We start from the raw sequence: 20,282 nt of genomic DNA, 5'->3' as shown, positions 1-20,282 counted from the left end.
AGCAGTGAACAAAGTCACAAGCAAAGGTTTGACTAAAGGGTTCAACTTATGTCAACTGCTAATAATAATAATAATAATTATAATAGAGCAGTAGTGGAATAAAACTATAAAACAGATTTGTGGTTGAGAATCACTTTATTTTGAAAATATGTTACACAAACTGCTCATTTACACAACAGAACACTTGATTGACAAGCTGCACAATCTCATTTAGAATCTCTATGGCAACAGGAGATGAAGTAACGAGGGCATGATGCTGGATAGTGATGTTTTCACAGTACCGCGTGCCCTCCGCATGCCCCCCCCCCCCCCCCCCCCCCCCGCACATGACAGACATCACACAGGCCCCGCCCCTCAGGGTAGAGCGGCGAGCGTACTCTACTACAGTAGCGTGGGTGTCGGTGGGCCTCGGGGCGTGGGGGGGTGCGAGGTGTCCCATATTACCTCAAAGCACTTAACTGATCAGACTTACCAGCTTGTTTCAGTCACTTTACATGTGCGTGTATCGCTTTGGTGTCTCTGCACTACATTTCCCAGAGATCACCTGCAGCGTGGGTGGTAATCTGACGGCTTTAGCTACGGTTTCTGTGTTGAGGCTTACATTTATTGGTAACGCTCTTTTTTTTTTTTTTTATCATCCGTCATGCCAGCAACAGCTTTTCTAAATTTCAAAGTAAAACGCTGATGCTAGAACTATCAAATCACTTCCTGTGTGTCAAATGCCAGATATTTAAAACCGCACATGTCCAAGCTGTCATGAATTTGCTGCTAGGTGAACACCTGTCGGGATATATCGGTTGGTAAACGTTGTTAAACAGTTTTCTATGGGGGGGGGGGGGGGGGGGGGGAATCCTGTAAATTAAAATGAAAATTGGTTCACTGATGAGCTTGACAGTCATGCAGGTACCCTAAAAATGCTCTAAAAAGAAGTATTTGTGCTCCACTTCTGTGTTAGTTATCCTACCAGGTGTGCAGGAGAAAATGAATTTGCACAATAACCACACAGACTGTCTTCTTCACCTGCAATCAAATCCTATATTGACATAAGACAGTGTTTGATGTAAGGATTAGCTAAGTGCCACACTTTTTTAAAAAAGATGGCGGTTATGAGTCAGAGCTGAACTTGTGTGCAGATCCAGCGGTAATCTTTGATGGTACAACGAGACAGGTGGTGGGAGTGTCTGTGACTGTTTTGCTGCCACAGACTACTAACCTACCGTTTTATCATCCATGTGCTAAGCAGGCAGAGGGCGATTCTACTGAATGTCATGTACTGAGTGTACAAAATATATGGAGCAGGAGCACACACCTGCTCTTTCCATCAAGCATAGTGAAGCTGCTGCTATCACCCGTTCAAATCCAGAAAATGAAAAGACATCGCTCACATCGATCGTTTTAAATTCATCCAAACCTTCAGAATTGCTCACCTGATTGGTTAAAATGTGATTTGCTGCCAGAAAAGCAATAAAAAATTCATTAAAACCCAATTAAATTAAGCTAGTAGGACAAGATTCTGGTCAAAACTGATCATGATTTTCTTTTTTCACTCAGAATTGTTTCCAAACCTTTGACTAGTTTATTAATTTACGCAGACAGAACAAACTATAAATATTTATCAGCCCTCTGGTAAAGGTAATGCTTTTTTTATTTTCAAAATAAACTGTTTGCTCATATGTAACTGCATAAAATGCTACATTTAAGAACAATAAGCTGAGGCTGTTTTGCACCATTTAAAACATTTTTTAAGAAAGTTTTCCAGTGTGTTTGTTTACAGACATTTCACCTGTAGCTGGATGTAGCTTCTGCTCCTGTTATAAAAGAAGACTGATTTCAGTGTCTGATCCATTATTAGAAAATTTTCTCCACCTTCAGACTTATTAAGAGTCTACTTCAGTCCTGTTAAGACCCTCAAGGATCCTCACAGTCTGCAGACTCCTGATGAAATCATTACAGATAAAAAAAAAACAAAAAACAACAAACTATCAGGCTCATGTATGATTCCATAGTTCACCTTGACCATAAATCTGCTTTCGGCCTCAAAACGATTGCATTTTTCACATTTCTGCCTCGACCGCTGCCCTTGCCGCTCCTCCACACTTAACAATAATGTAACACCGGAGCAGGAAGCACAACAGTTGCGGGGAGGCTCTGAGTGTGTTTGTCTTACTGAAGCCTTTTATTCTTTTCTTTTGTGAAGCGGTGACCGGAGCCAAGTCTGTGGCTCATGTAGTAAAAAGCCTCTGTAGTCTTTTAAATGTTTTGCTGGCTGTTTAAGTGGTCAGGAGATGTAGATTTTAGAGTTTTCTGGCTTTTTTTGTGACGTTTTAGGCGGTTGCTAAGCAACATATATGCTTCTGACTGTCATCATCGTCTTGGAGTTCAGATCCAAACAACAGATGATGCAAAAGTCTAGTGTTTTGGTCAGAACTAAGTGTCCGATACGTCTTTATTCTGCCTAAAAAAAAAACAACCCCATATTTTACTGCTCTGTCTGGATTTATTTAGACCGGGGTCCCTCCCCTCACTTCCTGTGCACGGTTCCTTATTTGTTGATGCAGCTCAGTTTTCATTTGACACAAACACCGCAGAATCGTCACATAAAAGTGAGTGCAGATTTGTGATCTTATTTTGATAATTTCACAGCCCCCCCCCCCCCCCCCCCCCCCGTCCTCTAGTGGCCGCAGCTGCTTCTCTTTTACCGTAAAGATGCCGCAGGAAGTGTCGAGTTTGCATTAACGGCGTATTAAACTGTACACACACACACCTGATTTCTGATGATTGTTTTCTGCTCCTCTCAGCACTTTCTGTGCTAATGCGTTGTGAGCAATGTGTCTTTTTTTTTTTTTCCAGTTTGACTTAAATGGTTGAGGGGGAGCCTTAGATTTAGATTAGAGGGGGAAAAAACCTGCAGAGCTTGTTAAAACAGCTGGAAAATCAACATCTGTCTGGATTAATTGACGGTACAAGGAAAAGCAACACAACCCGTCTCGTTATTTGTTTGAGTTTGCGCTCTTTAAGACGTTCTCTCTCCCTGCAAAGCCGTGATATTTGCATTTTTCAAGCAAAGGGAGTTGCATAATAAGCGTTGATATCTGGAAGACGTTGTGAAGTAATAGGCAACACTCGTTCCTCATCTTCCCTAGAAAGAAATGAACGGAATGAATCGGTTCCACCCCGACTCTGTGACAACACACACACACACACACACACACTGTATCATGTACAGCATAGAGTGAACTGGAGATATTTAGTTGTTTCCACTGCACCGGTACTGAACCTGTACTGTCTGTACTGTTAGACTGCAAGATCAGCACCTCCGAACCTGCTGTTGGAAGAGCTGAAAGTGCTTCGTGTTCCTGTTTATGTCGTAGAGAACTTGTTGGAAGCAACTTTGGCAGCATCCAATGAAACCAGGCTTTATGAGATACTGTATGTTTGGAAACTAACTGCAGAAAACACAGATGATCTATAAGCTGAAGACATGTCAGTCCAAGTCGAGTCTATTGAGTGTTAATGAAACAACTTCCTGGTTGTACATGTGTAATCCATCACTGGTTTTCACAGCTAAATTTCCGTCTGCAACTCATTTTTTTTTCCTTTTAGAGTTTTGGATGATTATATCTATTTTAAGGATGTAACCCACATATTTTTCCAAAAAACAACTTATGCTAATATGCATGTGTAAACTACAAATTTCTGTGTTTGTACCTTCTACCCATCGTTCCTGTGGTGCAGACGGATTCTAATATTCAGTGTCCAAATGTAAGTTGCATGTAGGTCACATGCCCAGGGATGTGATTTTGTACCTCACACCCTTGTGGTCCAGATACAAACTAGAGGAAACATGTGACTCCATGCAGATTTTTTTCTGCTCACTGATTAGAAAACATCAGATCTGTGTCATAGCAGCTGCAGTTTCTACCTCTGTAAGAAAAGTTCTGTTAGAGATAAAATATTATTATTATTATTTATAGCGCTGCACACTGCTGCATGTGCTGGTGAGAGTGAGAAGAATTATAACAATATCTTCAATCTGATAACGTTAGAGCTTCAACGATTAATAGATCAGCAGAAAATTAATCGTCAACTATTTTGATAATTGGTTGAATCACTGAACCATTTTTTTTAAGCAAAAGTTGCCAAAAATCCCCAACTTCCAACTTCTCAAATGTGTTTTTTTTTTTAATCTTCTGTGATATAAAACTGAATATTTTTGTGTTGTGGACTGTCGGTGAAGACGTCATCTCGGTCTTAATGAAACAATAATCAGCATTTTTCACCATTTTCTGACATTATATAGATGAAACTGCTAATCTATCACGATAATATCCAGAAATTATCTGTTGCAAACCTAATTAACATCCAGGATCAGCCCAGTTAGTAGCTTTAATAAGCTGAATTTGCTTTAATATACTCAATGTTAATTTTTCTGTAATGCTGAGGTTTGTATGTTAGGATGAGAGGGGTCACATGACTAGATCTGAAACACGTAATCTGTTGACCAAAAATAAATGGAATATATTGATAATTAAGTAATTTTTCAAGCAAAAACACAAAACATTCTCTTGTTCCAGCTTCTCAAATATGATCCAGTGTTTTTCCATGTAGGTTTTGTTTATTTATGTGGAAGTAAACTGAAATTGTAACATTTTTCACGACATTTCTATAGATGCAGTGATTTAATTGAGAGGTTAATCTGCAGATAAATTGATCATGAGAATAATCGTTGGCTGCAGCCCCTACATGTGACTCTGTTTCAGCTTCCTTTACCTGCAGGTTTTTTTTCTGTCTTTGTTGTGCAGGAAACTATTTTCAGTTGTATTCTCTGTCGTTGCTTAATATATCCGTATAACACACTGAACTGAAACCCTTGAAATGCTTTCAGGATGTTTCGGGGCTGACGTGATGTCAGTGGTATTCGCCTTTAAGGCAGAGAGGTGAGAAGTGTCAATGGATTGATATCCTTGTGTAACCAGTTGCTTGTCCCACAGTCTGACCTGTTCTCAACGTATATTCAGAGACGTCCGACTACCCGACGAGGCTCGGCGGTGTCACTACGGCAGGTTGTTTTTGTAGATTTATGCTGCGTTTACTCCACCTGACGTTAGAATCACACCGCAGTCCAGCTGAAATATGAAACTACAGATTAGATGAGACGCCGCTGCGTTCAAGTACAAGTAAATAAACCCAGTAGAGGTTAGAATCAGATTTCTTAAAGCCCTGAGGGAGGTAAGACAGGAAAACCTTTACTCCAGTTAATTCAAACTCATGTGTTTAAATGCGGTCGGCACTCTTTTAGACCACATGGTGTAAATGTCTCGTAAATGTCCGTCTCCACAAACCCTAAGTTCACCTTGAATCTGCTTCTGTGCTAATAATCCCCACTGTGGCTGCCCCAGAGAACAACCAACAGATATTTTTCATTTTTCAGTCAGTGCAAATAATTGAAAATATCCCGTTTTAATGTTAAATCTCAAGCTGAACCTTGTGAAGCGAAATCCTCTTCATCTATTGGTCGGTAAACAACAGATTTGTCCTTTTAACACCGGTTTAAGCCCCCTCGATGACAGCGGCATTGTAAGCTGGGAGAGTGAAGGTCGGTCAAACAAGTCGTCGCCGCTGCCTTAATGTCCTTTAGCAAGGCACCGACAGCAGAAGACTGTTGCTTCCAGAAGTAATTGTGTGTAACTGGAATGTGAAGAAGGTTGTTGCTGGGAAATATTTGGCTCAGTAAAACATTCTCCTAATATGGTTTAGAAAGGATAAAGTTGTAATCTGCATTTTCAAGGATACATATGCATAATTCTGTTTTTTGGGGGGATTTCAGTGCCTCATACTGGTGGGTATTTATTTTATGTGCGATGTGAAGAAGTACGGCTGAATCATCGGAGGGTAAAATAAGGTTTTATTTGTTTTGGGTGCATTTCCTGAAGTAATATGAATGATGTTGTTTTGTGTTTTAACAGATGCAGTGAAGGGATAGAAGATGAAAATACACAAGAAGGACAAGCAGCAGGTTTGTATTGTATTCACACACACACACATTCACGTGCACACAAGGAAAAGTAGGTCATTTAAAAACCTCTGTACACACAGGAGACCAAACACAACATGATTTTTAAGCTTCAATGAGTGTTTTTTAGACATATTCACAAGGCTTTTTATTCTCTAACGCAGCTTAACATCAGATCCTGTTGTTGTACGTTTACACACACGAGTGGAGGCTCGTGATCTACATCGATATGACGAACGCTGTCAACTGTTTTATGATGGCAACAGAGCACTTGAGTGAAGGTCTCGGTGTGCTTCAAACTAAACGGTTTGTAAAGACATGTCTGTACACGTCTGAAGTCTTTATATACCTGCTCTGAAAGACCAGAGGCAGGTGAGACGCGCCGACAGTCCCTACTCAAAGGTATTCGTGGCGTTCAGCTCGGCCGTCCACGTGAGAGAGTAGCAGAGGAAGTTGTATCTTCTGTGATTCTGAATTGATTCACAGATGGCAAAAAAAGAGTTAATAATTGTATATTGATGGAAGGAAAAAGGTGGAACTTACCTGCCAGGAGTTATCATGTAGTTCATCTTCAAAAAAAGGCAAACGTTTAGCTGCATTTTTGATTTATGACGTTTACAAGAAGTATTTTGTTAATACTTTATAACCAATCACCCAGAGTCTAATGTTGGAGTCTTTAATCAGTCCTGATTTGCTCCTTTCATGTACTACATTTACTTTTAACTGCATGAATTCTCAGTGTAAAATTCATGCACGGTGTAATACCCTCAAAAATTCACACAAAAAACCCATCTTGTCCTTTTTAGTAAGGATTACCTTTAATATCTGCCGACACAGAATCTGATCTGATATTTACATGTTCATAGCAGCAGAAGATTTACAGTGTTGATTTAATATGTATCTAGCACATATTAAATTATTGATCTGATATGAAAGGAAGTTGAACTGGAGACTTGTCAAATTGAAGCGACGTGATCCTGTTTAGAGTTGTGGGAACTACAAAAACACTCGCTATCGTTACAGAGTGGAGGATCATCCTTCATAAATGATCTTTGTCTGATTACAAACATACAAAAACTGACAACAGTTAAGTTCAATTTTAACATTAATTAGCGACAGCTGATCATTTTAACTGTAGAAAGTGACTTTTCCAGTGAGGAAGAGAGAGTTAGAATCAGACTTTAATCCATATATTTTACCAACCACTCACCCCGCTGTGCTCAAATCATTTTTCACTCTCTTTTCCACTTTTCATATACGAGGGGAAAAGCTGCACCGTAAGCTGTGGTAAAGTAGAGCAGCAGGCTGAAGAGTAACGAAAGGCTCGGCTGTGACATCATCATCGTCTTTAGGATGGACTCGGGACGTCCGTAGCTCGTAGGGTCAACGTGTCTCTCGACCGACAGAGGGTGCAACCCTTAAAAGCCTCCGTTAACATTTTCCAGGTCTTTACTCGACGTATAATTTCTCTCTGTCGGAGATATTTTAATATTCCTCGGTTTGCGCTGGGATGATGTCTCACTGTTTTGTAATATTTATGAGTCAAGCTGAGCGGAGTGATGACTCAGAGTTTCTGTTAGTGCGAGGTGACACAGCAGTCTCTCAGCTGAGGCACGAGGCCTCCGTACTGCAGTGACACAGTGTTAGCACTGTCACAACAGCAAAACATGGTCGTGCCCCTCATTATCATCATCTTATATATTTATAGTTCACATATGTGGCGCAGTTATCCGGTCGGTTAATATAGAATAACAGATAAATGACAGATTGTAGGTTTTAATGTCTTGTAGAGATGAAAACAAACAATACAAACGGATCTATCTTCTTCTTCTTGTGTTTTTTTTTTTGTTTAATTGTGGACAGACAGTAAAAAAACAATAAGTAGTTAGATCCACGAGTGCCGGTGTTGTTTTTTTTATTTGTTTCAGAAACCTTTTCTCGTACGTTTCTTTAGCAGACAAGAACAAAAAACCCACAAAGAACATCCAGGACATGTTTTTCTAATGCACAACATCTCTCTCTCCTTAACAAACGGCACATTTGTACAAATGGAGCACATGATTTTTTATTTATTGCTGTGGTGCATGACTTCAAAGACGTTGCACACTTGTGACATTTTGTGAGATTTCTTTTACAAAGGTTTAATGCGTTCAATCTCAGCAGTTTTTTTTTTTTTTTTTTTTTTTTATGAAGGTGAAAGCTCAGTGTTGTAGCACGATGAAGAGGATTCCTGCTCCGACCGCAGTTACAGATAGAAAGTCGACAGATCGTCATAAATTTTAAACTCCGGCCGCGGTGAAGTTTCATGAGGAACACGCTGGATCTCTAAAAGCTGTAATGTGTAATTTGATTTTGAAGCTCTCTTCTTAATGACTTTATATTGTCAAAATGATTAAACACACAAACATTAATATAAACTAAACATTGTGATTAGAGTGGAAAAAAATAGACAAAAAGAAAACCACCGATGCTGGTTATGATGTCCTTCATTTTCAAGACAAACAAATAGTTTAAAACTCTTTTCATGATTGTGAGTTTGAGCAGACTGTGTAAATACTACTTCAGCCTTTTAAAACACATTTTTTCATGATTGTCCTTGTTAAAAGTGTTTTTAAGCTCATCAGATCCAGTTAGTTTAGCCAGCGTTTCCCACAGGACTCTGTGAGACTGTGGTGGGTGGACCTCGGACCCTCTATGCTGGTCTGGGGGGGGGCGTTCTCCTCCCCCGGAAGAAAGTTTTTGTACATTTTAAAGTTAAAAGCATCAATCTGATGCACTTTGAGAGGCTAGATCTATGAAGAACTTTGTGCTCTTGTAAACAGTTTAATCATAAACACATTGGTTGTATAGATGAATGGTGATGACGCAGCAAATATAACAGCAGAAAACAGCAGGTCAAAAAATTAAAGCTGCAATGATTAATGGATTAGTTGATTGACAGAAAATCAGTCAGCAACTATTTTCCTAAACAAATAATATTTTTTAAAGGGAAAAATGTATTTGTTGCAGCTTCTCAAATATGAGGATTTTAAACTTTTTTGTGTCAAACATGATAATAAACTGAATATATTTGTATTTAATGTTTTGTGCTCAGAGATATCAGTTGTTTTAATTGCATGAACTGAGACTTCCAGGGTGTCACTGAACATGCTGTCAGCTCAGAGGCTGCGCAGCCTGTCAGTCACTCTGGAAACCCGGGCTGAGGCCAATGTGAGCGGCCAAGGAACCGACCACAGCGGGCTGCACCGCTGTCTGGTTCAAAATGAGTCCAGCCGACTTCTCTGCACTCGGCACCGGAGCACAGAAACAGAAAAGAGCCGTTTGTTTCCTAGTTTTGCTCTTAGATAACATTAAGATAAGACTTTAACATTTATAGTTGGTCATGCTGTCGTCCTGCATTGCAAACCGATGCTTGAAAACAGATAATATTTAACTGTTGTGTAGTCTTTTTTTTACCAGATTAAAATACGCTTTCTCTCAGTAACTCCTCTCCTTATCGGTGAAATATGACGTACTGAAGTTGCAGCTTTGTGTTAACTTGGAGCCGTGATGGTTAGCTTAGCATGCCTATAGGTAGTAGCGGCTGCTAGTAGCTAAAGCTACCCGTATGAACAGCTGAGTGAAAACACACCTCAATCATTTCACATAAACAACTCACCTGCAGACAAACCTGACAACAAAGTCCCGAGCACCACGAGCTTCAACATCGCTGAAGCAACAGCGCAAAACACAACGTTAGAGATGTTTTATGTTATTATGAAAAGAGTAAAAATAGCGGAGGCTAGCTTGCTGTGCTTCCCTCCGGCCATGCTGCTGCTAATGCTCTGCTAGCTTCTCAGCTAACGTTAGCCCCGGCTCTCCATGTGGATCCAACCGGAGCACTGAGCCCCGGTTTGTTATTCAAGTTAAAGTGGGAAGAAGCAGCGGGTCTGACGGGCAGCTGAGTGAAGTGCAGCCTACAGAGGAAACACCGGGACTGTCAGGGAGAAACAGTCTCTCGAAGAGCTGCTAAGTTCGGCTGCACAGATAGGAAACACCTTGGCTGACAGGATGTTGTTGGCAAAAAATCCAATATGGTGCATCCCTATTTCAGTTCTTTATGAAACTGTGTTTCTGTTTTAGGTGTTGAAATGTTGTTGGTGGCTGCATTTTTAATGAGTGTTGATTTGATTTGTAGAGACTTGAGAAGGTTGAACTGCTTAATCAGTGACTCTTCAGGTGAAATTAGTCTACGTGATCTCGTACTTCACTATCATACTGGTTGTATTGATCATTTTCCCTCAGTCACATGAGCTTTATTATCCCAGAAGGGGAAAGTTCGGTTGCAGCGCAGCCACAGTTTAAACGATTATAAGCCTACAGCACCACATCAAAACATGGTGTTTAAGATGGAGTTATAAAAGAGCATGTCAGGGCAGAAAGAACCCGCTGGCTTGCATCCTTAAATAATCCGGCCTGTATTTTTTTAGGAGCGTGGAGAAGGTTTTACAGTTTGCATCGGCGGGGAGGTGATGATGCAGATGATGGAGTGTCTGGTATCTCATCTACATTTTCAAGTGGCCATCAAGTTATCTGGTAATCTGCCCGCCGCATCTTAAAACAACAGAGCGATAACGTCATCGTATGTCTGGTAGGAGTTTTGGAGGAGGCCGGTACCACCATGATGGAAGAATGACAACAAAAGAGGAGATAGAGATGTTGTACTCCGTGGCGGCAGGTTGCTATAGAGGTGATAGCGGAAACATTTTATTGAATAGTGATCCGACAGGTGATCACAGGGAGGAACTACTCTGTACAAATAACAGACATTAGTTACTTCCTTGTCTCCTTTGAGGTGACTATTTGTCACTTTTCTCTGAAATCTGTGTGACCGTTTTTTTGCTCTGTGATTGACATAATTGACAGAGTGGTTAGGTATATTGTGCTGGATTTGCGGTGCTGCACGGCTTTCAGGAAACATGTGTTGTGTAGATGAATATTGTCTATGCGGTATGATATGCTTGATCTGAAAGAAGCTTTTTGTACTTTTTTTCCCCCCTTTTCAGTGCTTGAAAATGTCAGGGGAAAATCCCTCTGTGTGTGTGTGTGTGTGTGTGTGTGTGTGTGTGTGTGTGTGTGTGTGTGTGTGTGTGTGTGTGTGTGTGTGTGTGTGTGTGTGTGTGTGTGTGTGTGTGTGTGTGTGTAAGCTTAAGAGGTTCAGGCTCCTCCTTTTGACAAAAGGGAACGATTTCCTCTTACATGAAATCTAGTTTTTGTGGCGGGTGATTATAGAAGGCTTATATACAAGGAAAAATCGGACTTACAGGTGCTTAGAATTATCAACTATTTTATTTTCAATTAATTGCGGGGCTGAAATGGTTATTTTCAATGATTATTTATATGATGAATCAATCGTTTGGTCTATAAAATGTTAGAAAATAGTGAAGAATTCCTGAAAAGTCAAGGTGGTGTCTAATAATACGATATAACATGATTGTCAGCTTACAATCAAATTTATTTTGCGTCCTTCTGCAGTTCTGTTTAAGAAGTTGACACACATCTTGGTTAAACAACAGCAAAGACTGAATGAAGTTGATATTCTCCGTTTTTAAAATACGAGAGGAAGAAGAGGATGAGAGAGAGAGAGAAGAGATGCAAGTCTTCAAAAATGCTTGTTTGTCCCAAAATTCAGTTTACAATGATATAAAAAAAAGAGAATCTGCAAAACCTCACGTTTTAAAAGCTGGAACTGACACATTTATGGCGTTTTTTTCCTTGATAAACGAATAATTGTCAAAATCTATGACGGTCATTTTTCTGTCAATCGACTAATCAAGTAATTGATTCATTGTTTCGGCGCTAATTAATCTAAAAGCTCTAACGACCTGTATGAGTAACGGCAGCGTTCCCACCGTACTGTGATGAACGCACACAAAGGGAACTGTTCTCTACACTGAGATAGCAGTTTTTTTTTTTTTTTTTTTTCTTCCCCCCTTGAATATTTTTTTTTTTTTTCCCACCACAATCTATGAATCAGCAAACGCTGTGTGAAACTGGGATTTCTACACTTCAAGGTAAAGCAGACACAAAGACTGGATTCTTTTGTCTGTCTGAGGCCCAGATTCAGTCACTTTGATCATCTTTTCTCTACTCACCCAAACAGCTGAAACGCTCTTTCTCTCCCCTCCTCCTCCTCCTCCTCATCCTCCTCCTCCTCTTTTCCTTCCATCTTTTTTTTTTTTTTTTTTTTTTTCCAATAGGGAACAACAAGAATGTAGAACTCCTCTGAGCTGGAATTCCTTTTTCTCAGGCCATTCGGTGGAGCCCATACATCTCTTGTTTTCCAGTTTAATCTGGGATTTTCATATGGCTTTTTGCTAGATGGAGAGATAAAAGGGATTTGTTCAACTTCGAGTTTTATTATTTGTCCCAAGTGGGCAACATGTGCTGCAGCGCGCATAAAAATACATAGAAAAACGTACAATATGCATCAGAAGCATAGACGTGCATGCACCGTATCCCCCCCCCCTAAGACATCAGCATTACATGCAAATCATCTCTACAGATATAACATTAATAACTGTCACAGTCTCTGCTTAGGGTCTGGTCAGGCTTTAGAAGAGATAAGCATCGTGCTTCTCTTACATCCAGCTCGCAATGTTTTTTCCTAAGCGATCCTTCATCAATGTTTTTTTTTAAAAGCAGATCGCTACACTGAAAAAGCATAAAGATTCATTCATGAATCAAGATGATATCGCTTTCTACAGTTAAAGATTGATGTCAGGATTGATCAGTACGATGCTAAATGAGAGAACAACGAGGTTATAGATTTCTTTATGAGAAGGTTGAAAGTGCAGCAGAAGGTCACGCGGTCGAACGACAGGAAACGACATATTGGAAGATTATGACAAAGGATTTGTAGTAATTTAAACAACAGAAGAGCAACATGAAGAAAACAATTAAAGGCAAGACGGGAAAATACAGTGTGTGAAAGTGTTTTTTATACCTTTATTACACAGTAGTGAAAGGCAAGAAATGAGGGAAGAGAAAGCAACAGAAGTCCAGTGTTGGTCTTCTTTAAATGGGGACGATGTTACACAGTCAGTCCCTCAAACCTCCAGTCTACCAGGCAACTATTCATTTTATAAACTAAATGTCATTTATTGAGAAAAAATGCCAAACATTGACTGGTTTCAGCCTTCTCACATGAAGATGAAGATGTGCTGCTGTTGTCTGTTTATATATTGTTGAGTTTTTTATTTTTATTTTTGTGAGTTTTTTAAAAAATGAAGAGAAATTGAAAAATTGTGACGGGAGTTATTCACTATTACTTTTTTTTTTTCATTTAATAGACTAAAGTATTAATTCATTAATCTGGAAAAATAATTGTCAGATTAATTCATAATGATCCACAGCAGGTATAACTGACACGAACACGTTACATCACAAAGTTACTGCAATTATCAACACACACATCAAATACACTGAATCATTATTATTTGTTTTGTATCATCTTGTAAAAAAAAAGAAACTTCTTTGTATAAAACTGAAGAAATGAATCAGTGTGTTGATGCTTCTGGTTATGAAGTGATTTTATTTTATCTATACACTGAGAAATGATCCCAATCAGTGAAATATTCAGATGTTCAATAGACAATAATAAAGAGCTTCAGTATTAGATTGATGCTCTTTATCAGCCGTGATGTAACATCAGCTGCTTCAGTGTGAATGTGAGAATTGTCTTTTCTCTTGCAGTGTTTTTCACTATTTTCTGATATTTTGTAGACAAAACATAAAAATATTTAATAGCTGCAGCTCAAAAAAAAAAAAAAATCAGTGTTCAGCGTCGACTCTGTTTTTACAAAAGTCAAGCCGGTGTTAAACCCCCGGCTGGGATGCGAGGTCACGTACGAGGATTTTGTACGCATGTTGACCCCCTTTTCACAAACACTGGTGAAAAGGTTGTTAGCCTAGCATAGCTGTTAGCTACGTTGTCTGGTGCTGTTGTAGCTGTTGTAGCTGTGAAAGGAAGCGGCAGCATTGATGAGACTGCAGCAGTGCTCACGGTCTATATTCGACAGAGAGACGGACACTGTGTGTGTGTGTGTGTGTGCGTGTGTGTGTGTGTGCACGCTGCTTGTTTGTGAGGCAGTATTATTGATTCATCGGCAGTGTGATTGCAGGCAGCCTCCCTCAGCTGTGTTCTCTCGGCTTTACTGGGCTGGCAAAGCCTGCTACACTGCAGCACGTCACTGGAGGCTGCGTGTGTGTGTGTGTGTGTGTGTGTGTGTGTCTGAGAGACTTTGTGTGAAGACACAAAATCTTGTGTGTTAGTGTGTGTTTGCTTGAGACAGAGACAGACCCTGTGTTTGTATTTTTTTTTTTTTAAAGCATGTAGTCATCCATGTAAGCACATTCAGCCATGAAGCTTGTGAATTTGTGTTTGTGTTAGATAGTGTGTGTGTGTGTGTGTGTGTGTGTGTGTGTGTGTGTGTGTGTGTGTGTGTGTGTGTGTGTGTGTGTGTGTGAGTGTGTGTGTGTGTGTGTGTTGAAGAGGGGCTGTTGTGAGTCATGTATGTGTATGTAGTCAGTCATGTAAGCACGTTGAGCCATGCAGTGTCAGTGTGGGAGTGAGGGAGAAACTCTTAGAGTGTGTGTGTGTGTGTGTGTGTGTGTGTGTGTAGTCAGTCAGTCATGTAAGCACATTCAACCATGACGTGATGCCACTATGTTGTGTGTGTGTGTGTGTGTGTGTGTGTGTGTGGGCTGCAGTTGCTCTGTTGTTGTGGAGATGGATGGCAGCGGCTCGGGTCATTACTGAGCCTGACTTAGCTTAGCGGCTAATTTTAGCTTCTAGGTTACCTGTAACTGTGTGTGTGTGTGTGGAGTCGTTTTTTTCTGTGCGAGGAAACAAAGGAAGGGAAGATGGAGCGAGGTGAGGACGGAGATCGATTCTTAGTTTATTTTTATTCATGTAACGCCTTTCTTGAATCATTGTGTGGCGCATCATTGGGGGTGAAAGTGCTGATCGACATGTAAACAGCACAGAGGTTCAAACCTGAAGATGAGGTGTTATACATCTAAACTCTGGAATAATAAAGATGGAGACCAACACTGACAGAGCAGCTAAAACGAGTTGTTGAATATTTTGTGGGGTATTTTTAAAATATTTTTAATAACTTCAGTTTTCCTTCATTTCAAGTAAGTTTATGAACCTACTGATGTATGAACAGTTCTGTAATTAATTGTTATATTAGGAAAAAAAACTTGTTTAGTGGTGCAATTAATATTTATTTTCTTTAATAATTAAACTGCCAAAAAATGGCATAAATAATCCAGGTCCAGGCACTAGAGTAAGGTTTGACAAATAAAAGACCTTTATTTCAGTCACTAAAAAACACACTTCTTCTTCTTCTTCTTCTTCTTCTTCTTCTTCTTCTTCTTCTTCTTCTTCTTCTTCTTCTTCTTCTTCTTCTTATTCTTCTTTTTCTTCTTCTTCTCCTCCTCCTCCTTCTTCTTCTTCTTTCTTCTTCTTCTTCTTCTTCTTGTGGAGACATAAAGCTTTGTTTCTCCACAAGAAGAAGAAGGCTCAAGCCAACATGCGTTGGTGTGTGCTTTAATGACTCTCACCCACTGAAATAAAGGCCTTTTATTTTTCAAACCCACCTCGAGTGCCTGGACTTGGATTTTTTTTATGCCATTTTTCGGTCATAATTCTTCTTCTCTTCTTCATATTTATTCCCTTCCATGAGCACCGGCGGTTTGAGGGACTGTTACTTCTCTCTTTTACAATTTAAACTGCCAATTTTAATCTTGATTAATCATTTGGTCTATAATAATGTTCATCATATTGTCCGAGAGTCCAAGGTGATGTCTTTAAATGTTTTATTTTGTACGACAAACAGACAAAAACCCAAAGATCCTCAATTTAACATTTATACAGGACTAGAAAACCACGAAATATTCACATTTAAGAAGCTGGAACCACATAATTTTTTTTGCATTTTTGCTTAAATTATGTAAATAATTAATTAGTTGTTAAAATTGTTACTGATTCATAATAATAACCAGATTTGCCTCACTTCCCAATTCGTGATGCGTTTGATGACATGGGTTTCTACGGGAAAACAGAGAACCAGGAGTGTAAAACTGTGAAATACAGAAATCACACACTGTACGGAGTAAGATAATTAAATAACTCACACATAATAACAAAACAACAGTATTTAACATAATAAAGAAGCCTTTAATATGTTGATACTGGGAGTGAATGCATCTATTAGTGATGAGAGTTTCTACAGTAGTGGAGAGTAAATGGAGCCGGTGGAGAGATGACATTTGCTAAACGGTTATAAGATGAATGTCATCGATCTGTTGGAAATACGGGTCATTACAGCTGCAAAGAATTAAAATGTAGAGATTAAAAATAATAGTATCCTGTCTAGCGTGCACCTGAGTCGTCTGATCTACAGTGTTGAGTCAACAGAGAGGTGTCAACACAACGCCGTCACTCGCTCTTCGCTTCGGTTTGCTTTTCTTGGTGTCAGGTGAAGTTTGTGGCGTCGTGCAAATTGTGCGGTCTATTTGACGAGCAGTGATTTGTTGGTTGTGTTTCTCTGTGTTTCTGGTGCGAGCGGCCTTCATCATTTCACACGTTGCACGCAGAGTTTTGAATGATTCATTTCATTTGTTGTGTATTTAGCTTGAAAACACTATTAATGGAAACAACATGTTAAAAAAAAAAAATCATCTTGAATAAATGTATGCTGCTCTGAATAATTAATAACACCTGGTTAACCCTGTTTCACTTCTCAATGTTGCCCAGATAGACTTTCTGGGCCCTTTTTTTTGCCTTGTAATCCAAACTGGACTAAAATAAAGATCCCAGTATATTTTGTCTTTTTTGTCTTTTATCCAAAGTGACTTACAGGCGAGGCGACACAATCAGGCATCAGAGGACAGTCGGGTTGTCACTTTTTCAAAAAAGTTTGAACAAATTGGAACTAAGTGGAGCTCAACCCACATAGCGTAAGGTGTCTGAGATACAGTCTGCTGTCGCTGTCACATACGACCAGTCATGGTCAGCGGTCAGAGAGAGCGTCTCTTGTTGTGTCCTGCAGCTGCGCTACATGTCTTGAGATCACACTGTGTCAGACGAGGTTGTAGAGTTGACGTTGGTCCGCTGGTTTGATGCCTCCGCTGCTGCACTTGTGTGTCAAACTAGCTGCTGAGTCCTCAGATTTGTTGTTGTTGTTGTTGTTGTTGTTGTTTTAGAGTAAGGCAGCTGTCTTTGTTGGTAATGTTTCCGTCTATGGTGTAGCCCCCCCCAAAAATACTAATACAAGCTGCTTCTCACATGCTTTTATGTTGTAATTATCTGATTAGCATGGCTTTGCTCGCTATTGTCTTTCTCCTTTTTTATTTATTAGCTGAGTTTACTGTCAAACAGCTGATCTGCAGGATCACAAGTCAGACTACTTCAAACCGTCTGTCGCGGTTATAGACTGTAAACTTTTGAAGTTGGAACAGTAATTTGTCCACATGTTCAAACTAAAGTTCTAATTTTTTTGAATAAAAAGTGACAGGCCTGGAGGACAGTGAGTCAAAAGAGCTGCAATATCACGTCTCAAGCAGCTGACTGCAGTGAGGAAGAGCCTGAGACAAAAGTTAAATAAATAAATAAATAAATAAATAAATAAAGTAAGGAAGTACTGGAAGTAGACAAACACATAATAAATACCATAAACAACAAGAAAGTTTCAAGCTTCTTGAACGCACCGAGGGAATCAGCAGACCGTGTGGAGCTGGGCAGCTCATCCCGCCGTCGCAGAACCACAAAAGAATCTGAAAAGAGTCAAAAACAAAGCGGGTGATCGCTAATACCCCCCCCCCTCTTCGAAAAGCAAATCCTAACTACTCAGAAACAGCACAGCAAGCAGCTACATCCTAACACTTAATACACAACACGACAGTATCCAAGCAGCAACAAGAGGAAGTGTAGAAAAGCAAACTGTCCAATCAGAGCTCAGCCTGTGTAGTAGCTCTCAGTCCTAAACCTCTGACCCAGTGTATCGCTGGTTTCCTCCTCTCACCTTGTAGTTTCAGTCTGTTGCATTGTTTTAGTTGCCTCCCAGGTGTTAGTCAGGACCTAGAGTAAAGCCCAGGAGGGTCAGGATCAGGTCTCTGGTGCTGCTCAGGCCCCCGTGTGCTCAGTTAAGGCCCGGTCAGGTCCTCGTCTCCCAGCAGGATCCATGCTGATGTTTTCAGAGCTTCTGATCTCCAGCGGTCACGTGTCCACCGGCCGGATTAAAGTCTATTTAAAGAAGTCATCAAAGTCTTTCAGTGGAATGGCCAGTGCTCCATCGCAGATGTTAATCTAAACTGCTTTTTTTTTTTTTTTTTTTTTTGGAGAGGAAAGAAAATCTGTTCTGCTCCCTGGCCGACATCTTCAAGCACTCAATTAGATGAAAGTAAATCTTTTGGCTCAATCGACTTATTATGTTTTTGTTGTTTTGGTCTGTTTATTTATTTTTAATCATTTCATCATTTTGACACTTCCTGTGTGATACATACAATCAATACAATCAAAAGCCACCCTGACAGGAAATATCTGCTTCGCCAAAGTGTCCTTGAGCAAGACACTGAATCCTTACCGGGCTTCATGGATGCCTTGACCTTTGACCTCGCTGTGAATAGGAGCACGAGACCAGTGGGGATCAGTGAAGCAGCGCAGCAGGGAGGAAGAAGAGTTTAAGCAAGAGTCAGTCAGTCTGGAGAAATACTGATATTTGAACTAAACACCCAAACAAATACTCCTCTTCCTCCTCCTCCTCCTCCTGTCGTGCTCCTTCAGAAGCCCCCCCCCCACACCCCTCTAAATTCATGCGTTGCCAAGGAAACGACCAAAAGAGAAATAATCCAGAGAGATGCATCAGCTGTTGAGTCACTTCTGTTCTTCTCACACTTTATCAGGAGCGGGAAAAAAAACAGTCCATCGTCACTCTCCGTCTCTCCGCGGTCTCCTCTTCCTCACTCCTCACTCGACCTGCGTTCAGCGTCTCGTCCGTCAGCTGCAGCTCCCGGAGAGCCGAGAGGACAAACTGCCTTCACCGGACTGACCGACAGCAGATATTTACTCAACCAGAGTAGTTTGCATGTCGACTCCGGAGGAAGAAACAGACAGCGTTTGAATTTCTTGATTCATTGATACAGTTTGATAAGTTTCGGGATGTTTGTGTGATATTTAAACAGCCGCCTGCTCAGATTACGCTTCACTAAACACGACAGGAACGCATTCGGAGCGTAAATGAATACGGGGGGTCTCGGTGAGACCGTCTGGGATCCAGTTTGGATTGATACGTTTAATAAAACAGAAGCGTGTGTGTTTGGTGAGAAAACACCTCTCTCTCTCTCTCTCTCTCTCTCTCTCCCACCGTTCAACGGCTCCGTCGTGTCCTCACACAGACGGCCGCTCCGATGACTTCCCCCCGTCTTGTCCGTAAACATTAACGCCCCCTGCTGATTGGCTGGAATAGTGTTGTGTTTGTTTATGTGTTTACAGAGCCAGGAATGTGTATGAACACAGCAGAGCACGAGGAGATATTCACTGAATTTAACAAAGAGTGTGTTAAACAATCTTCCTCCACAATCACTGACTCTACCTTTAATTGTTTGCTGCAATTAAATCAATTAAGCATTATTTTTTTCAGACATGATGTATTTATCATAAACAAACATTTTTACACATCCTTACTTTTATGATAAATGAGAAATGCTTCTTTTGGACTGATTACAGTTACTGCTTTATTCAAATACAGTGAAATAAAGTTAAACTTGGCTATTTGTAGTGAAATTCTCTGGCAGTCAGACTGGGAAATATTAAAAAATATAAAACAGAAATTTCTTCCCTTTGAGCACTGATTTTTTCATACAGTGTAGTTTATAAATGTATGTTGTTTACTGTAACAACATGTGATGGAGTTTTAGTTGGAAATGAAGAGCAGACGAAGCTAAAACAGTTTATTGCAACAGCAGAAACCAAACAGGTTTCACTTTTCACTGAAGAGGCAACAGACAGGAAACAGAGTCCTGTTTTTAAAACTATGAAACTTCCAGTCATCTCAACCATTATTTATATATATCTATATCTATATCTATATATATATATATATATATATAATACTAATGTATATTAATACCACATGTACCAGTTTGTAAAAACAGATGTATTTAAACAGGGAAAGTTTATTTATTATACTACTTCCTGTTTTACAGCAGCAGTTAGAGGTAA

At 40.0% G+C, this 20,282-nt stretch overlaps 1 protein-coding gene across 8 annotated transcripts in view; it reads left to right on the top strand.

The window, feature by feature from the left end:
* chd6 (chromodomain helicase DNA binding protein 6) overlaps positions 1-20,282 on the top strand; it is a 105,659-nt gene that overhangs the window by 13,769 nt on the left and 71,608 nt on the right. For all 8 annotated transcript variants that reach the window (XM_042407552.1, XM_042407555.1, XM_042407557.1 and 5 more), the window contains one exon: positions 5,967-6,016. In XM_042407552.1, the coding sequence (XP_042263486.1) occupies positions 5,987-6,016 (30 nt within the window). In that variant the 5' untranslated portion in view covers positions 5,967-5,986. The remainder of the gene's footprint in view (positions 1-5,966; positions 6,017-20,282) is intronic.

The sequence above is a fragment of the Thunnus maccoyii genome, chromosome 3, assembly GCF_910596095.1.
Source record: "Thunnus maccoyii chromosome 3, fThuMac1.1, whole genome shotgun sequence".
Classification (NCBI taxonomy): Eukaryota; Metazoa; Chordata; class Actinopteri; order Scombriformes; family Scombridae; genus Thunnus; species Thunnus maccoyii.
This window is presented reverse-complemented; position numbering and strand designations above follow the sequence as displayed.